This window comes from Amblyomma maculatum, chromosome 5 (assembly GCF_055883805.1).
Source record: "Amblyomma maculatum isolate TAMU_Amacu chromosome 5, ASM5588380v1, whole genome shotgun sequence".
In the NCBI taxonomy this organism is placed as follows: domain Eukaryota; kingdom Metazoa; phylum Arthropoda; class Arachnida; order Ixodida; family Ixodidae; genus Amblyomma; species Amblyomma maculatum.
The window spans coordinates 144217613-144232464 of NC_139348.1; the positions used below are offsets into that span (position 1 = coordinate 144217613).

A 14852-nucleotide genomic window follows, 5' to 3' on the forward strand; every position below is an offset into this window, starting at 1 on the left:
ATGAAGTGCTCGTGTGTCAGCCTGCTTATCAAAAATGCTCTATTGTGAAAATTCGCTGTCAACTAACAACCTGGGCAATCATAGAAGCCAGGATGATAGATCGGTTGGGCGGGTCCCGAGTGGCTATAAGCCTTCTATTGCTCTTACTCGTAAGGAACTGCTAAACTTATGGCATGATAGGAATGTTTCGCCCACTGCGCATATGTAATTTCGTTCTTGTTTCAGCTATATATATATATATATATATATATGGTTCTGAGGCTCGAAGTAGACTTGTAACTCAGCGCTCGTGTGTCTCATGTGTCTCACTTGTGTCTTTGTCTTTCTCTGCGCTGTACATTTCCATCATCAATAACCAACACGCCCAGGCTACTATGTTAGTAATTGCTTTGCCGCCCTGAATACTGCGATCCAGGTAAAAGATGGTAGAACCATGGGGTGGATTGGCATCTTGTTCAACTATGTTTTCACCAAAAGTTTGCAATGCATCATTTGGCGTTGGATGAAGAATATCGTCCGTTTTTCGTCCCAGTTGCAAAAAAAAAGAATAAAAATCAACGTGATGGGATTCGGCGGTTACAGTGGCATCAGAAACAAAGCATAAATCACGAGTTCTCGTGCCATGCACTTCACAGCTTAACGTTGTCGCCCTGCCTCATGGCATATGCTTTGTTGCGTATTCCCTTGAACAGTTGTGCATTCCCTTGAATTTGCATTTGACCCGGACATGCTTCAAAAGCTCGATGTGTAAGAAGCTGTTTTTACGTTTTAGGCCCTTGACATGAATATTGCTAACAGAGATTCGTCTCTTTTATGCAAAAACACAGAAGCAAGATAATCTGCTAACGTATGCCAACACGTTACATAGATGTTGCATTTAGAGAGACAAAACCCATACGATTATGTAAACAATGCTTTTCGCAATATTACTTCAGACCGCTAACTTTACCGCAATATTTACGCCATCTACGAAGTTGCATATTAGGTTATGGATATATTTTAGAATATCTCGATATATTTAAGCATCAGGCAAGCATGCATGGCGCCAAAATACGTGTTATGAGAATTAAAAATCCTTCTTAAGAGTGGGCTGAAGAAATGCACACGAAGTCAGAATATAATTAAAGAGGTGCCTTTATTACAGCTTTCTTCATAAACAGGTGATCATTGGCCGTGTCCGCGTGTATAATATATAGTAATATAATTGTATGTATATATATAATATATCGTAATATGATGCGTGTAGATACAAGCCTTCACGATATGGTAAGACACAAACGAAACAGTCGCTTCCCCAAACAAAGCGCGCGTTGTTTATACAAAGACGGGTGCATGTGGCAACAATCACGGTCTCTTTCATCCCTTTTTTTTTCAGCACCGTAAACTGGGTAGTAGTAAAATAGGTGTGTAGTGCTTTGGTGGTGTGGGAAGTCATCATAAAAAATACCCTCGGCACGTCGACAATGGGCCACAGCTTAGCTTGAAAAAAAGCATTGGAACAACACCAGTCGCGTTTATACAAGTGCAAAAAACACGGGGCTGACATCATTGGACCGACTACTGTCGACCCACACTGAGGGCGCTAACATCGAACCTTGATGCGTCAATTGGTGGCCTCCGGTGAATGAACTAGCGACACTAGTGATCAAGTAGAAACGACGACATAGCAGGCTTTGCTCAGTGTTTTAGACATAAACATCCAGTATTTTGGCTTAAAGTGGAATATGAGTGAACAATGAGCCTATCAAATATGTCTCCCTAACTATTTGTATGTGTTCCCAATATTACCAATTTTTCAGTGAAAATATCGCAAGCTGCTAGTTTTATAAAGCAATGAGCAAAATGTAAACCAGGTTTCACCTCCTAACCGAAACGTGGTGGCACAGTGGATAGAGCGCCCAGCTACTGAGCCCGGAAACACCGGTTTGATATCCCGCAACGTTTGGGTGGATAAAATCCAAGCCGCCAGTGTATTGCGCACTGTTCAAATCGACCACAGAGTGCAAGTTGACCACGAGTAGTCTAATTTATTTTTAGCCCTTCACTAGAGAGTCCCTCGTAAATATAACAGAAATTGGACATAAATCCCAACAAACACACCAGCTTAATTCCTAATTACCGAGTAAGATCTGAACCATAAAATGAGCTCCACTGAACCACTTAATCGTTCCATGTTCTTTCATAACTTAGGTGACGCAGTTAAAACAATTTTTCGTAATCGCCTTCTTACCCAGTTCTCCTTTCCTTGCTCATGGCCGTATCTACGACTTTACAGTTCACGAACAGCCACCTTGGAAGTCTCACTGGATATGTAAAGAATGAACGTAACGTTGGTCTTTTTCACAGAATTCATCTGTATACCGCGCGGCCACCATTGAAGAATTAACATCCGATGCACGCGCACCAATAACGAGAAGCAATGCAATGCTGCCTCAAGGTTACCAAAAGCAGTTATGGGTAAGGAAATTCAAGCAAAAGGCTTCGAGGACACTCATTACCCTCAATAAATCACATGATGACACGGAAAGGACAGGGTGCGGACAGAACCTACCATGATATGCAAACAGCTTTTTTTTCTCATATACCTTGTTCAAATCCATCTTTACATGTGGTTGCTTCAAGCCCGTGTATCGATCGCGAAAATTTTCGCTTCACATTCAAAAGTGCCATGTGTGGCATTCAGGTGCAGTTTAAAATGAAATGTACAATGACAGACAAACGCTACAGCAGAGCAAAGTCAAACTAAGCAGCTAAAAATAATTATTTGTAAAAAAAGGAAGACAATTGAGCAACAAAGAAAACAGCTTTGCTCTCAGGAAGCTCTAATTTTTCGCACTCCCCTGTTCATATTCTTAGGGCTGAAAAGTGTCTTGAGACGCTTCGTTACTAAACAGCATCCTAGCTTTTGGTCCAAGATGACTTCACTCGTGAGAATTCAGAAAGGTGACAGCCGCAGGCTTTTTATGCATCTACATTGCTTGAAAAGGAAATTACCGCCAGACACTAAGGATGTGTATTAAGTCATCTACATTACTTGAGGATGAAATTACTGCCAGACGCCAAGAATGTGTATTAAGTCAAACAGTCTGTAAATCAGACACTGTCAAACGTTCAACAGTAACCATCCCCTTCAAGAGCAAATACACACACACACTAGCCTTGGTAAGTGAAACCATGAAGAAAGAGCATTCTTGCAAGAAGTCAAAATAAATAACCCCGCACACATTTTTACCAACAACCACATGAACAGTCCCACCAAAAACAAGTCTCTGGAGGAAATGTGCATTTTATTGTGACTGACTATAGTTTCACACTATCTACAACAGGCTTTAGTATCATGGCATCGTGTCGATGGTAAATATAAATGATCACAAACCCGGAAATTAGCTCCCATAAAGATGGTAGGGATCACAAGTAGGTGACGAGCAATGTTGCACTAATGATCTACATGCATCATGCACTCTGAGAAGGGCGATCATGCGACGGAAAATAATCTGATGGCAAGCCTGGTTGTTAGCGCCTCCTAAAACATCGCAATCTCCCGTGTCTAATCATTGGCTTTATTGTGAATAGTACAGTCATTATAAATTTCACCATCAAGATGATTTGTTCTCATGAATCCGTTACATGTACGCTCCATGAGTAAAAAAACTTATCGAAGAAAAAATTATCTAACTTTAGCAACACTAGGTAGCATAAATTACAAACTTCAAGAGTTCACCAAATAAACAAATTACAAATATCAATCACATATATTCCAGCTCGTCCACGCCATTTTCGTGGTGAATTCATAGATTAAAATGCAAAAAAAATCATTTTTCTCCACGAGGAAAATTCGGATACATTCACTAAAGAATTTATCTATCTGCCTTTTTTGTACAATATGAATACACGTGGATGGTAGCCATAGTGATCCACTGCACCCGAAAAGATTTAGCTGTCGCCCGCACGACATGATATGCGAATGCCTTTAAGCAGGCCTTCTCGTGTTGCATTCTTCAGTGACAATTCCATAATAATATATTTATTTCTGAGAAGTCAACTGGCTGGCGAAATATCTTGCAGTTTTTTACACACACATTTCAAATACAACACTGCAACACATTTCATGCACAGAAAACCTCTAAAGAATGTAACATCAACGTGTTCATTGTAACATCGGAATCCGTTAGCTAGCGACCCATTGACACAGACATCAGACAATCACAATTTTGGGAGTTAGAGTTACCACTCTCCAATAGAAACGAGGCCAATGTAGAAATTCAAACATTCTCGATGATATGTAAAGCTATTTAGAACGAACGACTGGTACTATAGTCGCCATATTAAGTACGTTGACTGAAAGTTGGGGTCATATATGAAAATGAATTATGTATTAGTTTATAAAGCACTCTCTCTCAAAAGGCAAAATGTGGCAGAAACGGTAATGCCCAGTCCAAATAACACGTTTTTAGAGGCAACGTGTCAAATGGAAACAGAGAACGAAAAAAAAATTCTTGAAATAAAAGTATACTTCCTTCGGCCATATCCAGCTACTTTCAAATTTTACTATTTAGGTTCGGTTTAAAAATACCTTGCTGTTTTGCTTGCTCAAAAATGGGATGCGACTTGATACAAACAAAAACTCCAAAAGTATGATCTGTAAGTACATTCTGTGACAGGACTCCCGGATTCCGGCCGAGCATAATTTTTTTCTGCACCCAATGCACCATGAAGGAATGCCGCAGTATGTGCTCTTTACCGGAGAGATGGCCATCTGAAGCAGTTATTTTTATAAGCACAAGGAAAATGTCGCTATAGTAAAGTGGGCAAACAATGTTTTCGTAAAACAAATTTTTCCAAACTAAGCATTTATTTCTTTCAAAAAATTTTAGGATATGGGAAATCAGTTGTAAATCTACTTAATGAACTTGGACATCGTGTCTTGTGCCGAATATCTTAATGCAGTCAGAAAGCACTTGCTTATAAGAAGACTCCCTCACAGTTAGTTTGAAAACAATGCACGAAATTTCATTACTTGAAGCCTCTAACACCTGCTTCATGCAATACTAATCTTTATAGACCGGTAAGTAACAAACCGATTCAAAGGTGCAAAGAACAATCTCATTTCTCTCGTAAAGACCAAGGCAACCACTTAAGAATGCACAACACCAACCCGCAGCATGCATAAACGGTTCCAGAAGACATGCACGCTGGAGTCGTATCACACCGTTTCCACTAAGTAGCCAATTGGGCCATATCCTCACATCCAAAATAAAACGAGATATGACCCTTTATGCTGGTAAAAATAAATTAGAATTCTCACTGTGTCCTATGCGCTACTTATTCTGGTCTGCAACGTCATATACTTTGATGATCCTTCATGGAAGCAGGGCGCTCAATCTTGTTCACATTTACGAGCAGTGTTTATGTTCATTATAACAAAAGACGATCGTTACCGCATACTTTCAGTTATGAGGATGCACAGGGTGTCATGTACTATAACACGCTAAGCATCTGATTCCCGAGCTTCTTTCACCAGACACCACTCACGGCGCAAGGAGCGAAGCGTGAAAACAGAAATTTATCAAGAACAAAAAGTGATATCCAAACCATAAAGCGTAAAGCGTAGAGCTTCATTGTACACGCTGGAAAGTGGACAAGAATGATTATGTGACATATTTAACCTTAGATCACTACTACAAACTTCGTTCATAATTTAATCTCAAGTGAGAAAATAGCAAATTCAGTCTACCACCCAACGTAGTATGAGATATAGATTGTAATTTCTCATCGAGCAATGGTCAGTGAGAGCCACCCTGGCGAGACCGAAAGGCTGTGCATTTATCTATTTATCGGTTAATAACAAAACTATAGTTCTCTGTAGGCTCCTCGCATGCCCATTATAGTACATCGCAGCTCATTTACTTTTGTAAGGCTAGAAATATCGTCATGGCCACCACAGCGCCTCACTGAGCTTGGCAACGCTCCTGAATCAATGCAGTGAAAGGTCTGCACTGTATTACGTCGGCAATATTTAGTGCAGTTAAGTTATTCTAAATCTGATTGGAAAACTCTACACTGTAGATGACTGTTTCTTATCGAATTCAAAGATGCAAATGTTACGAGAAAGCAAATAGTTTAAGCAGGCATTCCTAACAGGTGATACGCAGTGTCACTTGTGTATGAATTGTGGAGCCTATATAGGCATGCAAAGAAGTGTGTTAAAGGTGGAAAAACTATTCCTTTAGACATACGAAACTTAAAAGCTCTACGTATACAAAATATCCCTAGTGCTTTACCTAAATTTACAAACGCTTCGCCATTTGGAGACTGGTACTACCTGTTTTACAAAGAGATCGACGTATCTAACTCTAGGACAGAAGTCTACACATCAAATGATGTGAAAAGCCTGCGTGCAAGCTTTTCAAAGGCATGGTGGCTGACGACACAAACTTGATTTTGTAGCAAAGGGGAGTGCATAGCTAGGGAACCTACAGAGAAATCTCAGCAATTCCGATAAGTCCTCAAGAAGCAATGCTGGAAATGTATCATCTTGAACACTTGAATTCAGACTACGAATACGCGATTCATCTTTAAACAGCTGTTGTTGCAGGATTTGATGTCACTTAGAATATTAATGTCGCCAAAAAAGAAGCTTGCTGAAGGAATAACGAAAGCAAGTTGTAGAATACCGGAATGATTAATACACCACTCTTCTTAGGTCATTTCAACAATGAAAGACAGCGCTATTCTTTTGCGTCGCCGACGTCCACTGATGCCTATCTAATCTCTTTTCTTTTTTTGGCTGTACGAAACTAAGCCTCTGTGAGCCCTTCGTTTCACAGGAAAAGAGACAAAATTTCAGTGCTTGATAATGAAGTGCTTTGAATGAAATTTAAAAGCTGAAAACAAAAATTTGGAATGCGCTAGCACCACCAGCGAGCCTTTGGTGCTTTTTGGCACGCTCATAAGTCAAGGCCATATTAAGACACTCTCCAGCAATGAGTCAAAGAGGTTAAGGAGGAAACCTTCCACTCCTCTTATTAGTCGGCATTTCAGTAAGGAAACGCTCCTACCGACCTAATCCCTTTGGCATCATTTTTGAAGGGTTATCACAAGTTTGCCAATCGAACAGATGTTTTGCCACCACCTTTACCCAAATCTTTTTTATTCGCCATAACTTGCAGAACGTTTTTTATCGGAGGCAAGATAGAAAGTTTCAGCGATTTTTTACTCGTGCTAGCTGTCTTGTCAGCCCTCATGGTGGTGATGCGTTACCACTGGCAAACGCTTAAAAATACCGACCCTCTAATTGCATGCAGTACAGTAGAGGTGCTAACGGTGCCTTTACTTGTTTCATTTTGTTACGAGCTCGCGGCGTCGTCTTAATTATGTAAAGCAAATTAGTCATAACAAGATCTCCTAGCAGAAGTGAACGCTATCTTTCAGTGAGAATTGCACTTTAAATTGTATAAGTATAGCGTCGCGAGTGGAATCAGGGTAATCGACAGCTTCCGCTTCTGTTTAGTCATCCAGAGAATTGCTTACTTTTCTGCCCTTTAGCGACGGCTGTTAAGTACGCCTTTTGCAACGTATATAGTTTGCTGAGATCTCTCTGCAAGCACAATTTGGGTAAAAGACAAACACCACCCCTATGAAAAGCTACACATTACTCAGCACTATCTCCTTCCATCCATCCACTCATCATTCCCCCCGATACGAGACTTACCAGGTGATACACGGAAGCAACACTAGGTGTCGCCACGTGCATTTTGTGTACGAGTTGAGTGCTCTGACGACGATCTCAGTGAAACAGGCTCAATCTACAGCCCTCAGTGGCGGGTTACGTACAACCACAAAGATGCGTTGTTACATTCTGGAGGAATTATGAAGCTCTAGCTACTCAGTAGCACAACATGTGCGCTAACAAAGTAAACGTGAAATAGAACTAAGCTGGCCTGCTCCGGAGTTTGATAGAAACTATGGACAGTGACTGACACAAGCCACGGACACAATTTTCATTTACATGTAAAGCCTATCAGTTGCCCAGCTTTATTTGGCGGTGTACTGAAGTCATTTGTTGCGTGCTCTTCATTTCTCTTACTTTTTTTCATTAAGGAATTTTTCAAATTAATTACGTTTAAGTAAAAGCTTCCATGGTAAAGTAATATAACATAAAAAAGAGGGTGACTGCATCGTCATAATCAAACCCAGCTTCTCGATCTGCTATGCTGTTGTATTCAAAGGATAGGTGCTCTCGCTGTGCACGCTCCTGGCGCCATTTCTCCCGCACGCTCAAGCCGAAACAGTTTAAAACCGTAAAGTCGTCTGTAATTGTGCATCACTAGCTTGAATTCTTTACATCGATCTATCGAAAAGCTGAAACAGCTGATGAGCTGCGCTCAAATTTCGCATTAGGAAGTAGCGTAATCGTCGGCAATTTTTTGTGCCAGTGTACGACGCTTCACTGACAAAGCCCTCCACATCTAATGCACTTGAGAATATATGTAAGTAGTTTGAGGAACCTTCTTCAGGATTATAGAGAACAAGCCCGAAGACGAGTTGATTACCTTCGCCGAAAAAGAAATAGCTTCTTTGTGTGAAGCATACTACATTCTACACCATTGGCATCGCTGCCTAGAAACTGGAATGTTTACTACTCTTGAGCTTGTGCTACTGATAGGCTGTTTGCCTTTATGGCTGCGATACTCTAGGGCCACGCAACACATTCTGTCTACCTAATGTGGACCAGTAGCAGTAGCACTTAACCATGCGAAGATAAAACTTTTAAGCTTAACTTTCATTTCTGGCGCCGAGACACACCGTGAATAAGCATTTGCAGTAATATGTCATTTTGTAAAATGGCCAAAGCGGCACTCTTGATTTTAAGTCAGACGTTTTGGCATACCTTACTCTGACATACGAGGAACGGTAATGAACGCCCAACTACATTTGCTGCAGCTGCGCATCAGCCCCTCACTCAAAAATAATATGGCGTTAAACTCGGAGACAACTATACTCCGTAGCACTAAAAACCCTGCTCTTGTCGCGCCAATCGACATGATTCATTACAAAATGTTGTAGATTAAACCTATTTCACCCCATAACTGAGGCGTATTACAATTTAAACATAGCTTTTCCTGACGTTTTGCTGACGAGTTAAAAGCATTGGTGCTAATGCTCCCTACACGAAATAATGAACTCCATTTTCCACTTTGCAAGTAAAAGAAAAGCTTAGGCATGCTTCCACATCGACACAATAGACATTCAGCATTATGTAATTGAGAATGAATGAAATTTTGAAAGTTGTGCAATATGTGCGGCACACCTCTCGATTACATGCCGAGTTGTGCTGACTGTGGCAGCAGAGCTTTGATGCCCCGAGATGGCTGCAACAACCAAACTCATATGTTTCCCATAACATTTGCCTGTGTCCGAAAAAGGAAGGTAATCAGAGTACAGCATCGGTTGAGTAACATATAAACATCTGTTCTGGAAGACCCAACAAACTAGGCATGTCTACTGCGGTCTGCTGTAGCTAATTCGACCAAAAATGCTACAGTGACGGAAGTGAGACTAAACTCACCTGCCTTTACTCCCGGTCCAACCTGCAGCTGACCTGCATCAAAACTGTTGCATCGAAGTGAACATTGAAAAAACATTAGTGCTGAAAATACAGGCACCATGTGTTAGAATTCTATACCATCAACAAGCAATTGTGTTTTACTTAGAGATATTGGAAGCTATTACAAAGCTACCATTTAAGAAGATGGTGGCATTTACAGTTCATGTTATGAGAAAGTGCCTAAAAAGGCCATATCCGTTTAGAAATTCCTCCTAGCTAGAAGCCACTACCTGGATAAGTGGCATAGTGTCAGTGTGTAGAACTGAGAGCTTAAAGGATAAAACCAGTGACACCCAAAACTTAACAGAAATGATTCATCCTAATGACGTAATAACATCTTTCTACTAAGAGTTAGCTACAGAAATTTGTGATGCACACTCGTGCGTTTCTCGGCACTTGTGCATCGACGACATAACTTTAACAGGAGCTCAAGTTTCTGACAAGTTGCGGTTGCCACTGATGCCAGTAGCACACAGGAGCTATCATGCTATCATCATGCTATCATGAGTGCTGAGATACTGGCTGAAAATGACGCGAGGACGGGTCTCTGTACAGCTTGTGAACACCTTTACGTGCTCAGCTGGAGTACGGCGTGTACATAGTGCGGACGACGATGACACACGGCTAAGCTCTCTAAGCACAAAGTGAGTCACGTGGTGTGGGAGGGAGCTTTGCTAGGGTATCAAATGGTGTGGCTGACCGCATCCCTCCAATCTAGACACCACAGCCATTCAGACACATAGGTGAAAGCAATTTGACAGCTGACAGCTTTTAACAGTGTTTGACGTGCGGCCTTGCGATTGTCCACCGGAACGCGTAGAAAAGTACTGCTGCCTCACCAAGCGGGCAGCATACTAAGATCTAAATATTTAGTGAGATTCAACAAGTCGACTTTTCTACAGAGAGCATCTCCATCCTTTATGTGTGACGTTCACAGTGAAACATGCGCTTTGGTTTTTATAGCCAGCATGGAATGCTAGTACACCTTCATTATGTAAACGTTTTGGCAGGAAATAAGAAGTCTGCGAATATTTGCTAGCTGAAATGTTTCATGAAGTGGTTACTGTCATTAGGCGCCAAACATCAAACCATTGCTTTCTTGAACCTTATCAGATGCAGATTTTGTTACATGATGCGCCAAAGCAGAGCGACTTCGGCTCCGATAAATTATTTTAGCAGATTCTAAGAACTCCAAAAAAGCACAAATTTCAAGCACGAGAAAAAGCGATCAGTTCACCAGCGATCTCTTTCGGGCATTTGGTACGCACCTTATATGAGATTGTACCTACATTCCAAAGCTGTCATTTAGTAACAGCTCCCAAATCAACTTTGGTTACAAGAAATCCAGCAGATATATATGAGCAGACAGTGTTGTCATACAGATATTTACAGACGCCTGCAAAACAAACACCAAAATATTATTAGCAATAACAATCTGGGGAAGGAGAGCATGCAATTTCGCATCTGGCAGACACATAATGAAATGGTGTTCACTGCTGTCAAAGAGGCCGCCATTCACATTACTTCAATCGAGGTCATATAAATATTTTGAGAGTGCATTACAAGTGGCCTCTCACAGAATGAAGATACAAATTAGGTTTCATCAAACCTTATCTGATCCTTGGTCTTATCACTTATCAGGAAAAAAGCATTTGTAGCTTCTGTATGGAGAAATGGGTATAACGATAAAGACCCTGTACACATTTAAACGGTCCGAAGTTAACAGGCTTCCAGATACCTTTTGTAGCCCTCACGCACTCAAGGGTGCGGGGATAGTATATATATGGCTCTGACATGGCTCATGAAAAACTGGATGTTGTTGATACTCACATAGTGCACCGTACATATGACAGTGGCAAGTTTGACCCTTAGGGTCACTGGCAGAAAAGAGAGAGTGGTTATCATGCATTTAGGTCAGGAGCAATTTAAACTGGTGATAAGTCGATAGTAAAATAAAAGTAATCTTAATACATACAGAGTCTCAACAATTACCTATGCTGTAAAAAGGAGTAGATTGGTCACATTCAGAATGATGTATGAACAGTTTAGCTTTAAAAGTATCATGCAAGATGGCAGAAAAGGTATCATGCATTTGTGCATAGCACTCCTGTTCAAGATGCGTGGATGCAATGCCATTTCTACTTCTAAACAATAACCAGTTTTCAATGGCCTCTAGTGCATTATACCTTACACAACTTATTCATACTGAGTGCTCAAATAAATATACCAAGTGAACAATAGGCTTCTCTGTGATGGTATCCCAGGCAGATGGAACTTAGGCTTGCAATGCTGGCTTAAGAAGGATAATAAAGACTAAGACTAAATGCAGAGCTTGCACTACCTTTGTAACAGAGTGCCCCTACCTTTGTAACTGCGTGGATTTATCTTTGACCTTCAGCAACATTAGTTGCAGCAAGAATATTGTATTCATATATGCTATGATGATCTCTCTCCTTTTCAATGATGAAGGCTATTTGACCGATGAATACAAGACAGCCCCACAGGGAATCAACGCATGCAGTCCAACTTCATTTGTGCATTGCCTTAGCTTGTTAATTAGAAAGTGTGCAGTTCATTAAAAACTGTAATGCTCCCATGTCATAGACATTAACAGGAAGCCAATATGTAAACGAAACGATTCCATCATTATAATACCTGTACATTTGTCCGCCAGCTCTGTGTTCAACGAGGGCCATCTGAATCTTTTGTTTGCATTTCGAAGATAAATTTCTTAACAGCAATGAAATGCACGACAATGTCCTAGACCACAGATTCTTTGTCATCGATTATAACTGAAAATCATAAACATCGAAAACCAAAGCTCATCTTGCAGATATGGCCCCTTGGTCTCCATTTGAACATGCTCTGCCTTCAAACTATGCGACTTGTGGCGGTTAAAGTTTAGGGATGGCTTTACTTCAAATAGCATAGAGCTTTCTACAAGTTCCACCTGAAATTTTATGCATTCGTCAAGCTTTTTAAAATTTTCAGGCACAAAAACATTGGTTTGATATTTATTTATGAGTTCCTCAAAGAGAAAGTAATTTGGCCTCTGCAAAAATCATGATTTACAGAACGTCTAACTGACGAAGAAGAAGCAAGCAGACTTTCGCTAGAATAATATCTAACATATTGAGGCACATGTAAAACAACATCACACACCATGGGCACTACACTCATTTTCCTTCGACTAGAACGCCGACACTGCCTGTGACCTTACACTAAGCACCCCCTCCATTATGAACCAAAACACAAAACGACGCTTATTCAAACAAAAATATCAACAGGAACAAAGGTCACAGCACAACATTAAGCACTCTTTGAATATGCTGTCTAAATAAATTTCAGCTTAATGAGCACGCTCCTTTCCCATAGTCACGTCATCTCCACAGCGAAGCCTATGTTAAAAAATCGCATTTTGCTATCCGAGCCATTAAACATGCGCTCAAGCATTTCTTTAGGTTTTGATTATTACAGTTGCATTGAAACAGAGGCTCAGCATTCAGCCAGCACTTCAACGGTTACCACAGTTTGATATGAAGATAAAGAGAGTTAAAAGCATGTCCATCGTATATAGAAATGTCAGCGTCCTGCAGCTGCGAAATGTCCTTGGCGAGTGGACTGTTGCCATCGGAAATGTTTTCGTTCTCTCTTTAAGCAATCGCGAGATGGAATGGCGACCGCGTTTTACTGTAGCAGAAGCAAATAAATCATTCTATGTACAGACCAAGGTGTTACCGCCACCTATATCAGAGCACGAAACTTTTGAATATTCAAATCCAGCTTCAGTCTAGAAGCAGCCATTCAAAGACGCGATAAAAAAAGCGAGCCTGCGAAAAGCGAACTGAAATTCTCGGTGTTGGTCAAGTATACGTAATGCTGCGTTCATGCAAACAATGTTTCAAAGCCCAGTGCCAGTGCACATAGCTATCAATGGCACCGATTCACCGACAGATACCGATATAGCAACAAGTCACTGTGGACACAGCGGACATTCCATTCCGTGGAATTCAGCAACTTCATTTTCGCCACACAGAACATTGTTACACAGATTGATTCCCGCTGATACGAGCTCCTCTCAAGTGGACATAACGAGAAGCAGCTGACGGCAAACTTCTCACACCGCAGAACGTTTTGGCCAAAATAGCACAGAGAAACCATCGGCAACAGCGATTATGCTCAGAGAAAGCAGCGGCTTTTATCACCCGCCTCCAGCTTCAGCGTTCTTTATGTATAAATACCCCACGATGATGGTCGTTCGGACGAAGTCACCCCAGTTGCGTGAAGGGCACGCAGCCCGACGAGTCACCGGACATCAGTAAAGGCGGCGGGGCGAGGCAAGAAAGGAGCAGATGGCACTTGAGGCGGCGGCGGCGGGGACTGGCTTGGCGAGAGGGGGCGCCGTGGTACGTGTGGCGACGGCGGAGCACCACTCAGGACTTCCTCTTCTTCTGCTGCCTCACGAATTCCAGGGCGTCCTTGTCCCACGCCCGGCATTCCAGGGCGCACATGATCTCGTCTGCAGATAGATGAAATTTCTATTCAACTTTATGCGCGTTTTATGATGAACGTTGGTATAAGCAACAAGCTCTTCATCATCTGAGAAATCAGGCCAAGGTCCGACCGCCGGAATATTGCTAGTTGTTGGGTGAGAAGGTAAGACAATAAACTTTATTGTTGATATTACAGATACCTGATTTCTTGCGTGTATAGATAGATAGATGTATTTATTGAAAGGAAAAGGCAGAGAGGTTGGCCGGAATAATTCAAATCTGGCCTGCTACTCTGCACTGGGGAAGGGGAAGGAGAGAAGAAAGAAGGTCATGATGGGTGACGATGTGGGAGAATGCATATGAAATACATATACAGACACAGTAGCTTGTTTTACAAGCGCGAATCAAGTCCGCTGGCGCACAAAAAGCGGCAAAGAGCACGCACTGCCTGGACACCCTTCCCCTTGTCCTGCCAAGCGCCCAGCAGCAGTTCTTCCGACAGAGGCCTCTTGACTAAACGCTTCTAAGAAGCCGCTAGCACACTTCTTTCGCGCGAATACGCTGGGCACACCAATAATATATAGTCCACAGTCTCTGGGATGCCACAAGTTGAACATTCCGGCGAGTCCACCTGTCCAATTAAATGTAAGTACTTGTGCGTGAAAGCAACGTTTAAACGAAGTCTATGTAGTAAGCATGCCTGATGACGCGGAATATCACGTGGAACATAGAATTTTAATGTTTGATCGAGC

The 14852-nt window shown here is 41.6% G+C and overlaps 1 protein-coding gene across 5 annotated transcripts in view; it reads right to left on the minus strand.

The window, feature by feature from the left end:
* Nucleotides 1–1116: 1116 nt before the first annotated feature.
* LOC146189842 (BAI1-associated protein 3-like) overlaps nucleotides 1117–14852 on the minus strand; it is a 441950-nt gene continuing 428214 nt past the window's right edge. For all 5 annotated transcript variants that reach the window (XM_084604615.1, XM_084604614.1, XM_084604612.1 and 2 more), the window contains one exon: nucleotides 1117–14126. In XM_084604615.1, coding sequence (XP_084460741.1) covers nucleotides 14041–14126 — 86 coding nt within the window. In that variant the 3' untranslated portion in view covers nucleotides 1117–14040. The remainder of the gene's footprint in view (nucleotides 14127–14852) is intronic.